Source organism: Lolium perenne, chromosome 3 (genome assembly GCF_019359855.2).
Source record: "Lolium perenne isolate Kyuss_39 chromosome 3, Kyuss_2.0, whole genome shotgun sequence".
NCBI lineage: Eukaryota > Viridiplantae > Streptophyta > Magnoliopsida > Poales > Poaceae > Lolium > Lolium perenne.
The window spans coordinates 127,345,278-127,360,145 of NC_067246.2; the positions used below are offsets into that span (position 1 = coordinate 127,345,278).

The window sequence follows — 14,868 nt, forward strand, 5'->3', positions numbered from 1 at the left end:
CGAGCTTTCTCCTTAGACCTTTGTACAGGCAGCATAGAGGTACCCCTTTGCGACACTTGGTTAAAACATATGTATTGCGATGATAATCCGAGCTAATTAGGACAAGGTGCGGGCACTATTGGTATACTATGCATGAGGCTTGCAACTTGTAGGATATAATTTACATAATGCATATGCTTTATTACTACCGTTGACAAAATTGTTTCTCGTTTTCAAAATAAAAGCTCTAGCACATACATAGCAATCAATGCTTCCCTCTGCGAAGGGCCTTTCTTCTACTTTTATGTTGAGTCAGTTTACCTACTTCTCTCCATCTTAAGAAGCAAACACTTGTGTTAACTGTGTATTGATTCTTACATACTTGCTTATTGCACTCATTATATTACTTTATGTTGACAATATCCATGAGATATACATGTTACAAGTTGAAAGCAACCGCGGAAACTTAATCTTCCTTTGTGTTGCTTCAATGCCTTTACTTTGAATTTATTGCTTTATGAGTTAAATCTTATGCAAGACTTATTGATGCTTGTCTTGAAAGTACTATTCATGAAAAGTCTTTGCTATATGATTCAATTGTTTACTCATTATATTTACCATTGCTTCGAATCGCTGCATTCATTACATGTGCTTACAATAGTATGATCAAGATTATGATGGCATGTCACTTCAGAAATTATCTTTGTTATCGTTTACCTACTCGGGACGAGTAGGAACTAAGCTTGGGGATGCTGATACGTCTCCAACGTATCGATAATTTCTTATGTTCCATGCTTGTTTTATGATGATACACACATGTTTTATACATACTTTATGTCATATTTATGCATTTTCCGGCACTAACCTATTAACGAGATGCCGAAGAGACAGTTGTTGTTTTCTGCTGTTTTTGGTTTCAGAAATCCTAGTAAGGAAATATTCTCGGAATTGGACGAAATCAACGCCCAGGATCTTATTTTTCCACGAAGCTTCCATAAGTCCGAAAGGGAAACGAAGTGGGGCGATGAGGCGACGCCACAGTAGGGCGGCACGGCCCAGCCCCTGGCCGCGCGGCCCTAGCGTGTGGCCCCCTCGTGGCGCCCCCTGACCTACCCTTCCGCCTACATAAGCCTTCGTCGAGAATAGTTCCAGTACCGAGAGCCACGATACGGAAAACCTTCCAGAGATGCCGCCGCCGCCAATCCCATCTCGGGGGATTCAGGAGATCGCCTCCGGCACCCTGCCGGAGAGGGGAACCATCTCCCGGAGGACTCTTCACCGCCATGGTCGCCTCTGGAGTGATGTGTGAGTAGTTCACCCCTGGACTATGGGTCCATAGCAGTAGCTAGATGGTCGTCTTCTCCTAATTGTGCTATCATTGTTAGATCTTGTGAGCTGCCTAACGTGATCAAGATCATCTATTTGTAATGCTACATGTTGCGTTTGTTGGGATCCGATGAATAGTGAATGCTATGTTATGTTGATTATCAATCTATTATCTATGTGTTGTTTATGATCTTGCATGCTCTCCGTTGCTAGTAGAGGCTCTAGCCAAGTTTTTACTTGTAACTCCAAGAGGGAGTATTTATGCTCGATAGTGGGTTCATGACTCCATTAAATCTGGGACAGTGACAGAAAGTTCTAAGGTTGTGGATGTTCTGTTGCCACTAGGGATAAAACATCAATGCTATGTCTAAGGATGTATTTGTTGATTACATTACGCACCATACTTAATGCAATTGTCTGTTGTTTGCAACTTAATACTGGAGGGGGTTCGGATGATAACCTGAAGGTGGACGTTTTAGGCATAGATGCATGCTGGATAGCGGTCTATGTACTTTGTCGTAATGCCCAATTGAATCTCACACTACTCATCATAACATGTATGTGCATGGTCATGCCCTCTTTATTTTTCAATTGCCCAACTGTAATTTGTTCACCCAACATGCTATTTCTTATGGGAGAGACACCTCTAGTGAACTGTGGACCCCGGTCCATTCTTTTACATCGAATACAATCTACTGCAATACTCGTTCTACTGTTTTCTGCAAACATCATCATCCACACTATACATCTAATCCTTTGTTACAGCAAGCCGGTGAGATTGACAACCTCACTGTCACGTTGGGGAAAAGTAATTTGGTTGTGTTGTGCAGGTTCCACGTTGGCGCCGGAATCCCTGGTCTTGCGCCGCACTACACTCCGCCACCATCAACCTTCAACGTGCTTCTTGGCTCCTACTGGTTCGATAAACCTTGGTTTCTTACTGAGGGAAACTTACTGCTGTACGCATCACACCTTCTTCTTGGGGTTCCCAACGGTCGCGTGTTGAACGGAAAGACATACATCACAACAAGCATCATGTATGGCAAATTTGGGATCATTTGGAGATATTCGAAAAAATCACTTTGCTTATGCGCATGCCGTTTGGTCTCACTAAAACCAGCTTTTGTAACAAGTTAGGTTTTTTCGACCTTCTCTAAATGACCTCAAATTTCATACATATGATCTATACAAAGATAGGTAGATTCTTTCGTTTTTACAAATTTTTGAACTTTTATTTCCCTTTATAATACCCAGTTGATTTTCAGGTCAAAACGTCGAAAGTTAACATAAGTAGATGGTGAACCCTCCCAAACTTCAAATACAAAGATAGATAGATTGTTTCGTTTATCATTTTTAGCGTGAAAAGTAATGGCTACAAGAAATTGGTGATGGTTTATCATTTGTGTGAAAAGTAATGGCTACAAGAAATTGGTGATGATTTTTCATTTTTAGCGTGAAAAGTAATGGCTACAAGAAATTGGTGATGGTTTATCATTTTTTTGCGTGAAAATTAATGGCTACAAGAAATTGGTGATGGTTTATCATTTTTAGCGTGAAAAGTAATGGCTAAAAGAGTTTATAATGCCTAAATGCCGACAGAGAAAGAGAGGGTGGTGGGCCCCGATCAGAGAAAGAGAGGGGTTATCCTGCCCTTTAGATCATACGATCAACGGTCGGCGGGCAAGATCCGCGTGACAAAGGACTAGACCAATCTGGGGAAGGTTGGGCGTCTTTGAGAATTTGTGAACGGAGAGAGAAAAACTAAGTAGTATCAAGGAACCAAGGGCACGTGAGTAGTAAACAGACTAAGGAATTCAAATATGAGATTTAAAAAATGTAAAATGCGTGTTTTGTACTATGAAACCCATCTTGGCCTACCTCAAACTATTTGCAATACAAATATATATGAGTGTGAAAATTGTGGCATCATTCAGACAAAGTGTGTTTTGGGGAAAGTTGTTTTGGGAAGGGCTTATTGTGGAAAGCCATGCACCTTCATAGCTACTAGGTGATTTGAGAAGTGGCAATTTGTGGTAAAACTTGATTTATCTATGATTGTTATGGTTCCCAGCATGGCAGGTAGCGTAAGAAGACTCCATGAGTAAGTGCCACTATGGTTTTATCTTTTTTTGGAATTTTTCGCGCATGAAATGACTCAATTAGATAGATTAATCTCATTTGTTGACTCTCTGTTGACTAGCCACTTGAGGGTGAAACTGAGAATACTGCACTAGCCAGTATTAGTACTCGAGAGGAAAACTAAGTACATATATTTTTCCAGTGTAAAACTCGAGGGTAGAACTGAGTACACGTAACCACGGACGCGTGTCACGGTGCGCAGCGGTTAGGCGGTGCGCGTGTTGAGACCAAACTTCTATTTTTTTGGAACTGCCGAGACCAATCGTCACCTTGCATGTACAGAGCCCCTCTCTCCCTGACGCACGCAACCACGCCTCTCACGTCCCATCAACTTCTCCAAATCGAAGGAAAAAACCCCAACCGCCCTACGCGCGCTCCCCTGGCGGCGATGGAGAAGAAGAATGCGCTGGCGGCCGGCGCCCCCGAGCCTTTCGCCTCCGAGCCCATCACCTCCGAGCCCATCGCATCTGAGGCCATCGCCTCCGAGGGTGGCGCATCCAAGCGCGGCGCCTCCGTGCCTCTCTCACGGCTGATGGACCACTTCACAAGATCGGCGACTGCTTACTGGTGAAAGAGGAGTACGTCGGCGCCTCCTCTGTTTTGAGGCAAGTTTGTGCAAATTGGCGCGCATGTTTACCTGAGCCCGATGTGCACCTGCACGAATGGATCATGGTAGAACACGGCCTTTCCATGCGCCGCTGAGTTCACCTTCCTCCACCTCCGCACATCCCGCTACATCACCATTGATCTAATGGAAGTTCATCCAAGGTTCAAATTCCTCCAGATCTATAGAGTTAATCTATTTTTATTTCAATCGTAAACATCTTAGTGCGGAATGTTATCTTCATCAATATCTTTTAGATACTACTTCATCGGCTTTTATCGTGGTGTAATCGTGCTTGCCCAGAAGAACCAGCCGCACAAGATACGACTTCTGAACCCACTCACAAAGACATTGAACACTATGTTTGAGGCGCAGATGCCATCTGTTTTTCTTGACTCGGTCGCTGTAATGAAGTCCCCGACTATGATCTTCGTTTCCACACATTACCCGGGGGAAATTGCTTGTCTCGATGAGAGCACTCCAACTAAGGATATAGATGAAGATTGGGGAGAAGGAAGATTTTCGATCGAGCACCATTCTCTGCATTGCATTACCCCGTTCAATGGTGAATTGTATGCAATAGCCGTGGACAATTTTGAGTTCGAAAAATTAGTGTGCACCAACAGTGTCTAGTTGGAGCAGCGCGCGAGCACTGTCAACATGGAGACACTATTTTGATTTCCAGAACTTGGAAATGACAAGTTCTACCTTGTGAAGTCGGATGGTGATCTGCTGCTTGTGTTGTTGGAAAACATGCATTTGGAGGAAGGTCAAGCACCATTGGTGTACCGTGTGGACATTGTGAGCTGCTCTCTCCATGACGTCAGTAACATTGGCAGTCGTGCCTTATTCGTCCATCATATCCGGTATATCTCCGTCGACACGAGAGTGCACCCAACACTTTGACTTGGTTGCATCTACTACACGGATTTGGGTTATATTAGAGAGTACTTTGATGATATAAAGGTCTGGAATGATTGGTAACTACGTGTGGATAGATTAGGAAACTACGATCTGAGAAATGAACAAAGGCCATACCGTTTGGAGGATGTATTGGCTGCACACTGCAGACGAAAGGAGTTCAATCAATATTTCTTTCACATACATGAATGGAGCGACAAAGAAATATATGCCGAATGAAGAACAAATTCATTCATCCTAGGCCTAGTCTTCATTGCGTCTTGTATTATTTTCAGCTTAGTTTGTCGTGAACATTAACATCGTTATTGGCTGCTTTTGGCGGTTGTATGCAGTTTATGTATTATACTTAGTTTTCATGATTTATTATGTTGCTATGAATTTATCATAGCTTCTAGATTTGCTACTAGATTTGTTACCATATTGGGCAAAAAACGGGTCAAAAGGCAACAATCATTGAATAAAAAGACAGAAATAGAAGCTTCTCTAGATTTGATATTAATTGGGTGAAAAGAGAGAGAATTGTTACAGAGAGAGAAGGGAAAACGTGCTCTTAAAAAGGGTTGTCAATTTGGGCCGAGAGAGATAGAATCCAGCTCCTGCTCACGTACAACCAAACAAGGTCTCGTCCTGTCCCACGCGGTCCCTTTCTACCAGCCCCACACGACGCGGTCCCACACGACGCAGCCCCACACGTCAGCACGGAACGGTCAACTAAACGGGAATCCTACCGTCTGACCTCCTTCTGCGGGTTTCAGACAAGGGTCTAGGGAAAACTGAGGAAAAACTAAGGATTTGGGGAAAACTGAGTACAACTAAGGAACCGAGGGCACGAAAATAGAAAGCCCTTTCAAATAAGTTGATTGGTGTTGGATACGAGTAAAATATTTCATGACTATAGTGATGCAAAAGGAATCTTGTCTAGACTGTGGCATAGACTTTGGCATGTCATGTTGGATGTTATTCTTTTCATATGCTTAGTATTTATTGTTGTAGCATAACTTGTCTCAAATAGCTGAGAGTGCATAATGTGTCATTGAAAGAATCATGTGTTGTTTCCATCATAAAAGCATAATATTATGGCATTATCCTTTGATGCTTTATTGGGTTGACTTGGCGCATGCTTATACCATGTTATGACTATAACAAGTCAACTAAATCCTCTATTATCATTTAGTTTTGACTTGTAATATCACTTTATGCTTTGATTAATAATGTTTTGTCGTTATGCATGATTATGCTCATTATTGCTCTCTTAGTTGGTCGCTTCCAGTTTTTGCTAGCCTTCGCCTGTGCCGAGTATGAACTCTACTCGTGCATCTAACCACCATAAACCAAAGTTTAAATTGTGTCCACCATATATACCTAGTAGCATTATTGCTATTCCAAGTAATTCATCGTGTTTTTATTTATCTTCCAAATTAAATTTTGGCATCAGAAAATTAGTCAGTAAAGCTCTCATGAGCTTGATGGAACATTTACTTTCTTGCAATTAATAAACTTGATAATTGTGCCTATCTTATGAAGTTTATATGTATGCAAATTGCAAGTTGGGAGTTAGTATAATCATGCTTTCATGGGGAACACTTTCGACATTGCACTTATATTTAGTTGATGTGATGTTCTTTTATTTATGCATGCCTAGCGGTGCGAAATAAAATGGTAACATGTAAGTCCATGGAGTTTGTATATGAGTTAGAGAAACGTCTGGACCGCTAATCTAAGTCATGCATCATTCATGATGAAATTTACAGCTAAACCATAGTGAGCATTCTATGAAGCATTTGCAATAAAAATCTATACCCATAATAAATAAAATATTGTTGAGATGCTCATTGTCTGTTTGTCTTGTTATTTTGGCATGGGATTGCTCCTACAAGAGTACCTCCATATCATCGGGCAAGAGGTACCCCGTTGATGGTTCTCAATGATACATGTATACTTACAATGACAAGAACTTATTTGGGACCTAAGTTGAGTAGCATGAGGTTTAGGTACTCACATTCAAGGGGCATGAGATTTTCAACTTGTGATTTGTAAGCATATAGCTCATTTTTGACTCGCATGAACTTTAACCATTCAATATGCTTATGATAGGGGAATTGAGAGCTCAAAGCTAATGGGTACCATACTTTTTGGAAGGTTTATAAAGCTTGTTTATCTTGCTTACTCTGCAAAGAGTCTCTCTTTTACTTTTATGTTGAGTCTTCATCTTCTTATTTATGGACCAATTAAGAGAGCATAGTTGTCATTCTTAGTTCAATGTGCATAGTCCCAAAATTATTATTCATTGATTCATGATTGTGCTATTGTTTGTTCTTAAATTACTTGTATCTAGTCACCCTCTGAACTTTGAAGGTGTCCTAGCATTTATGTCTTGCTACTTCATAAAGGACATGTTGAGTACCACTTTATTATGTTTACTCTATGCTCATAAACAAACAGTTGCTTTCAATTCACTATTTCATAATCCTTTGGTTGAGTTACTCTTCATGTTATAACATAGTTGCTAAGTTCTATTGAATTATATCTATCATGCCTATGTTTAGAGTAATTTGATCCTAGCTCACAATACTTTACATGCTTGATCAAGACTGTGTTGGCTTCATGTCACCTCAAAAATTATTTTGTTATCACTTACCTACTCGAGGACGAGCAGGAGTTAAGCTTGAGGATGCTTGATACGTCTCAAACGTATCAATAAATTTTGGTGCTCCATGCTTGTTTTACACCAATTTATATATGTTTTTCTTACACTTCGATGCACTTTTATATGATTTCTGGCACTAACCTATTAACAAGATACCACAGTGCTAGTTCCATGTTTTCTGATGTTTGTGTATTTCAGAAAAGTTGTACAGGAAATATTCTCGGAATTGTACGAAACAAAAGCCGAAGTCAATATTTTACCGTAACGAAGATAGAGTCTAGAGGGGAGATGAAGAGGAGGCGCAGGGCGGCCACACCTACCCTAGGCGCGGTCCGGCCCTAGCCCGCGCCTAGGCATGGTGTGGGCCACCCAGGCCTACACCGACCTCGCCCTTCCGCCTATATAAATCTCCTGACGCAAAAACCATAAATATACAAGCCTCCGTCCACGAAAAGTTCCGTAGCTCCGCCGCCATCGCAGATAAGATCCGGGGGACAGAAGTCTCTGTTCTGGCACCCTCCCTGGACGGGGAATTGCCCCCGGAGCCATCTCCATCGATTCCACCGCCATCTCCATCGCCGTTGCTGACTCCCATTATAAGGAGTGAGTAGTTCTCCCCCAGGGCTGAGGGTTGTACATATTATAAATCAGTTTTTTGAAAAAAGAAACAGAAACAAAACGGAAAAAGATAAAAATGAGAGAAAATCTGAATTACCGCGATCCTGTTGGACCGCGGCCCAGGTAGCCAACCGCACCCCCGCGGGGGTGTGCGACCTTGGGTTGGCGCCACACTGGTCCGCGTTGAGGAGCTCCCTGGGTTCGCTGCGTTGGAGATGGCCTAAGATTCATCTACCTAGTAGAGTATAGTTGATCTGGTTGGCGGATATGCTATGCCTTGCCCATTGAATTGGTCGTCATTATTACCATTTATCTATGACGATAGACTATAGGGCGCGCACTCGATCTAGTGACCACCATTCCAAAATCTCCTTAAAGTTTAAAGTCCAGTACTCTCTATGTTCATAAAAAATGTTACATTTCAGTCTAAATTAGATATATTTAGACATTATTTAGTGTATAAATATATATATATATCTAAATTTAGATAAATCTACAACATTCTTTTACGAATAAAGAGAGCAACAGAGATAGAAATGAAGGTTCAGTGTTTCAATGGCATCAGTTCAGAATCTTTAAATTTGCCCCAAATGTATCTCGTGAACGTACCGATTCTGACACGGCAGTGCAACAGGATGTGAGCCCACACACGGTGAGTGTTTTTCTTAGGAAAAAACGCAAGTGAAAATTGCTAGGGCCCACAACAGAAATACCCTTGCAACTTACCTTATCCTATTATTCATCGCGTAGGCGACAACACGATCGATCAAATTAGGGCCTGAAATTTGATATTTTCTCCGATTCATATTGCTTGACGTTAATATAGATATATCTAGACTTTTTTAGTTATATATATATATATCCATTTTATCATTAAGTAATATGAATAAGAGGGAGGTACTATCAAGGGTGCAAAGAAGTCCAGTGTTGGTCAATCTAGACTAATCTGGGCCTAGCTCGTACAATAAAATGAGCATGCTCAATTTGACTCCAGCCAAAGTTTGATTTGCAGGCTTTAAGATACTACTTTCTCCAATCGATATTAATTGTTTCTTATACACATGGGGTGTTTTGAACATGGAAGTATATGCTCCATTTATTTTGAAATGCATCTTACAGATTTTAGTTTTAAATATATCTATAGTAGCAATAAATAATATGAATCCAAGGGAATACTAAAAGCTACTCCATTCATGTCAGTTTACTAGTTTTCCCCGTATCCCTATGTCACCAATTTAACCTATATAATATAAATTATATAATGCAAAAATTATATCATTAGAAAATAGAACATTTAAATTAACTAACGATATAATTTTTGTAACATATAACTAATGCTAACTTGATCAAATTTGCGATCTAGGGGTACGTGCACGCCTATTAAACTGGGAGAGAGGGAGTATCTTTAAGCAATTGTAGTTTGATTGTCTAACTGATACGGGCATAAAGGTCGAGGTGAAGCCCAATTTCAGGACTCCACCTAGCTAGTTATCTTAATTATTGTATTTTATATCTATGGTCATATGTGGGCCAATTAGGGATTTTAATAAGTTGAGTCAGTTTTGGTTTGGACCTGTCCAAACCAAGTTATAGAGGCCCACAAGGGCTGGCCAGCCACCATCCCCTCATATAAGGAGATGGTGTGGGTAGGGTTAGGGATAGAGAAGTTTTAGGTTAAAACCATTGCGTGTGTTCACGTGTATCATCCCTCCGGGGGTACGGCGTTGTCGTTTATCTAGTTTGTAATATATCCGCTGCGAAGGTTCTTGTGTTCATCAAGGATTGTCTAACCCAGGTTTTGAGGTGTATCGTTCATCGATCCGTTGCTTGCTAGATTCGTCCCTCTTGTCAGTGGCGAAGGATGAAAAAAATTTAAGGTGGGCCGAATCTTGAATGATGCGAATACCAAAATAATTCTAAAATAGTAATGATGTATATGGTTCAAACATAATTTTTATGTAAAAGAAAAATAAAAAATATTTAATTGTAAGTAGAATCTAGAAACACATACCAATAATGCCAATTCAATGGTAAATCTTTACCTCTTTAAAAAAATCTAGTGTATTTAAACAATCAAGACGTTCGATTATCTCACGTTCGATGCGCAACTCAATCTTAATAATCTTTGTTGCCAGAAAATTACTTTCAATTGTTGATGCCCCCCTTGGGCAAACCAATGTCATCTTAAAGAAGTGATAATGAGGTTAGAGAAAGTATGATGTGCCTTTCATCTAGAAATCTTCAAAGTCCGCAATTCTATGAGTATAAATAGTGAATAACTCGAGTTCACCTTATATATACAAAGGTCAGTTAATGATAAATCTTTGTAATACAAGTAATGTTATTCACATTGAACTTAGAATATGAGTCTACATTTGGAGATAAATAGTCTATTTTTTGGTTTGTAATCGATTTTGCGCAGTGTTCACTGAAACAAGCATAACTTTTTCATACGGAGTCCGTTTTTGATGTATGACCACTCAAAATTTGCAGAAAAAACACGTGCATCAAAGTATATTCACCAAAAATCAAGGTAGGGCGGCTGACCTACCTTGCCCTACTGGGAGCTTCGCTCCTGCCTCTTGTCCAGGTTGTGTTCATCGCGTTGTTGGAAGATTCTACTATCCCGAATTCTCGCTGTGAAAGATTGGGCAACACCTTAGGAGGAGGGTCCTCTTATCACTAACTTTGTGGTGAAGAAAATTTAATAAAGGGAAACGGTGAGAATGGGTCCATGAGGACTTGGACTACGGTGGTAGGATTGCACAACACGTGCTCAAACAGTCTGGTGACTACCAATAAACATAAAAAAGTACTACTGTCAAAGTTTACATAACCGCTTTAGCAATTCAAGCACTGTGGAGTCACTGTCGAGCTATAGAAGTTGGTACATATTCAGCACGTGTGTTTTTTGACGACTTTGAGTTGAAAATCTTGTCGATCTAGCCTTGAGCATTTTGTTTTTCTGCAAAAAGAATTCTAGCGTTAAGAGAAATATCGACCTACAAAGCACATCAACAAAGTAGAAAATCTTGTCGATCTAGCCTCGAGCATTCCTTGTGGCGCTAGCCACGATACACTGAATCCTTGTCTGTTTAAGATTTTATAAGATTCATGCAACATTTAGTATCGCCGAATGAATAGTTGAATACCATCCTTCTAGAAATACAGAAGCAAACTCACTGTAGACACAATTAGATCGCCATGATTGGAAAAAGGAGGGAAATTAAGAGAGGCAGGTGAGCCGTCGTTATCCATAAAAGCAATCAGGCGAGCCTTATTTACCAAGACAGGACAGGACAGGACAGCAATAGGAGCCATGCACCTATACATCACCTTTTTCTTTTTCTCCAAGAACACTACATCACCTTTTCCAGAGAGCGAGAGATTAATCGACGTACCAACTACGTGAATGTGAAGGAAGCAAGGAAAAAAGTGAAAGAAGAAAAAAGAACTCTGGCTCTCGCGCGGTAGAAATGTACCAAGCGGATGATCGGAGCGAATGGCCGTCCGGCATTGATCGTTTGCTGGCTTTGTTACATGTGCCACAGCGCGGCGCCGTGGGGGTAGGAGGCGCCGGCGGCGTACGACGACGACGACGAGGAGGAGAGGTCCTCGTGGTCTTCGTCTTCGACGTAGATTTCGTCGTCGTCGAATGCGCGGGCGCAGGCGCGGGGAGGCTCGGAGGGGAGGAGGCGGTCGCGGCAGAGCGGGCAGGTGGCGCGCGGGCGGAGGAGCCAGGCGTCGAGGCACTCGCGGTGGAAGACGTGGCGGCACCGGAGCTCGCGCACCTCCTCGCCCTCGTCGATCCGCGACAGGCAGAACACGCAGTCCACGGCCGCGTCCGTCCCTTTGCGGTACACCGCGACGGCGAGGAGGTCCAGGAACTCGGGCGGCAGAGGCTCGTCCTGCTGGAAGAAGCCGCCGCCGCCGCCGGACACGGCGGAGGAGGATGAAGACGACGAATAGGAAAGGTGGCCGGCGCGCGCGATGCGGTAGCCGAGGAACGCGGACCGCGAGGGCCACATGTACCCGTCTCCGCGGACCGCGAGTGCGGCGAGACGGACGACGGCCTCGGCCACGACGACGACGAGTAGGAGGCAGGGGACCGAGAAGGCGGCGAAGAGGACGGAGATGAGCGCACTGGTTACCTCCACCATTTTGATTCTTGGTTTGGACGCTTCTTCTCCTTCGCGGCGGAGCCAAATGACAAGCTGGCTGTGGGTGCTCTGATCGGCAGCTCAGAGATTTTGTATATTTACGGGATAAGCTAGAGAAGTGGCCTGCGTCGGGTGCCAGCACTACGTGGTGCCAGGACACTCGATCCAGCCTCGGTGGCGGCGACAGCACGTTATCTCAGTCTTCAAATTGCACAACAAATCATATTACTTGCTCCAGGTCAAAAAGTTTTACTCCAGCACGTTATCTCAGGATTGAAATTGCACAACAAAATATATTACTCTAGGTCTAAACAAGAGATTTAGTATAGGCGTTTGATTCAATACAAACCCCCTCCTCCCGAACTCATATAAACTCAAACACAAAGACAAGTGAGATCGATAAATACTCCTTCATAATTGAAGGCATGATGGTCTTTTAAAAAACTAAACAAATATGCTTAGCTATGTACAAAACCCGTATGGTCCAATTTATCTGTACCAATATAAACTTATGAAGTATAAGTAAAGGTAGAAGTAGTATGTATGTACATCGTTGTCGGCTCATATGCACCAACTTTGCCGAGCGGTGGTGGCTGTGGCATGTTGGTGGGAGGCACGACAAGGTGGTACTTGCCGGCCATGAGGTGCTGCGAGGCGGTGCATTTTGGAAATATGCTCTCAAGGCAATAAATAATATGGTTATTATCACATTTCATTGTTCATGATGAATGGTTATACTCCATGCTAGAATTGTATTAACCAAAAATATAATAAATGTGTGCTTTCAAAAACAACACGGTGTCCCTAGTAAGTCTCTACTAGACTAGTCCGTTGGTTAATGATGGTTAAAGTTTTCTAACCATAGAAATATGTTGTTAATTAATAATAGTGTCATATCATTAGGAGAATGACATGAGAACAAGACCTAATGAGCAAATCAATAAGATCATGTCACTCTGTTTAAATTGTTGTAGCTTTCAAATGTCAACTATCAAAATCCTTAGACCACGAGATTATGTTACTCCCGGATACCGCAAGAATACTTTAGGGGCATCAACCCTCACTTCTTAATTGGGTGACCATAAAGGTGTATAAGTGTATTTCAAGTATCTCAGAAAGTTCTTATTTGGTAGCATGTATCAAGACTGAGATTTGTCCGTCCATCATGATTGAGGGATATACTCATGGCCCGCTCGGTAACACACATTCTATATCTCTTGCAAGAACATGACTAATGAGTTAGCCACATGAATATTACAGTACGAGTAAAGAGTACTTGCTAGGAACGAGATTAAACTAGGTATGTTGATACCGACAATCAAATCTCGGGCAAGTAATATCACGCGACAAAGGGAATGGAATATTGGATTGTTTGAATCCTTGACATCTTCAGTCGATAAAAATCTTTGTTGAATGTGTGAGAATCATTATGGATATCCAGGTCCACCTATTCATTATTGATCAGAGACGTGTCTCGAACATGTATGCATATTCTCGAACTTGTAGGGTCACACACTTAACGCTCATTTTCGTTATGGTAGAAATGATTGTTAGACCAAAAAAATTATTGAAGTCTCGGATGGGATACAGGATATCACGAGGAGATATAGAATGGTCCGAAGATTAAGAATCATATATGGGGAAATAATTTTAGGGTTTCAGAAAAGTTTGGGATTTTTCTGGTATTGTAACGGGAAAGCTCTAGAAGGTTCAATGGTGTAAACTAGTGGGGCCCACCCACATGGACCAAGTGGTGGCACACTCACCCACTTGGTCTAGGGGCAGCAGCCCCCCTTGTCCCATGTGGCCAGCCCAAGGAAAAAATCTAAAGAGAGGACTACCGAACGAAACTTAAGGGGGTAACTTTCCCCCCTTTGGCCACGGCAGGGCGTGGCACTCCAATCTTACCCGCCGCTCTCCCCTCTCCTCTCACACCTCCTCCTCCCTATCATCTTGGTGAAGCCCTGTCGGAACTCAATCACCACGCCGTCGTGCTACTGGAACTAATCTCATCTAATACTCCCTCTCTCTTGCCGGATCAATAGAGTCATCATCCAGTTGTACATGTGCACATCTGATACGTCCAATTCTCATCACTATTTTATATCATAATTTGCTGTTATTCATTGATATATTTCATATTTGGGGATAATACTTATGTTATTTCATCTATTTTGCATGTTTCATGATTATTGGAGGATCGCGCACCGGAGTCAGGATTCTGCTGGAAAAAGCGCCGTCAGAATGCAATATTTCGGAAGATCAGCAGTTGACGTAAATTATATGAAAAATCCTATTTTTCCAGAAGATGAAGGGAGCCAGAAGGGGGAGCCGAGGGGACCCGAGGTGGGCCCACCCCATAGGCCGGCGTGGCCCAAGGCCTGGCCGCGCCGCCCTGTGAGGAGGGGGCCCACAGCCCCCTCTCGCCTCCTTTTCTTCGCGTATTTCTTCGTCCTGAAGACCTAAGCTCTGGG

General features: G+C 42.3%; 1 protein-coding gene across 1 annotated transcript; it reads right to left on the reverse strand.

Annotated features, from left to right (window-relative positions):
- Positions 1-11,537: 11,537 nt before the first annotated feature.
- Positions 11,538-12,535, reverse strand: LOC127342356 (uncharacterized). Its single transcript, XM_051368292.2, has one exon. It carries the CDS (start codon positions 12,392-12,394, stop codon positions 11,771-11,773), a length of 624 nt encoding a protein of 207 aa, XP_051224252.1. The 5' UTR covers positions 12,395-12,535; the 3' UTR covers positions 11,538-11,770.
- Positions 12,536-14,868: the final 2,333 nt, after the last annotated feature.

Coding starts and splice junctions, on each gene's coding strand:
- LOC127342356 (XM_051368292.2), bottom strand. CDS start 12,394: ATGGTGGAGGTAACCAGTGCGCTCATCTCCGTCCTCTTCGCCGCCTTC.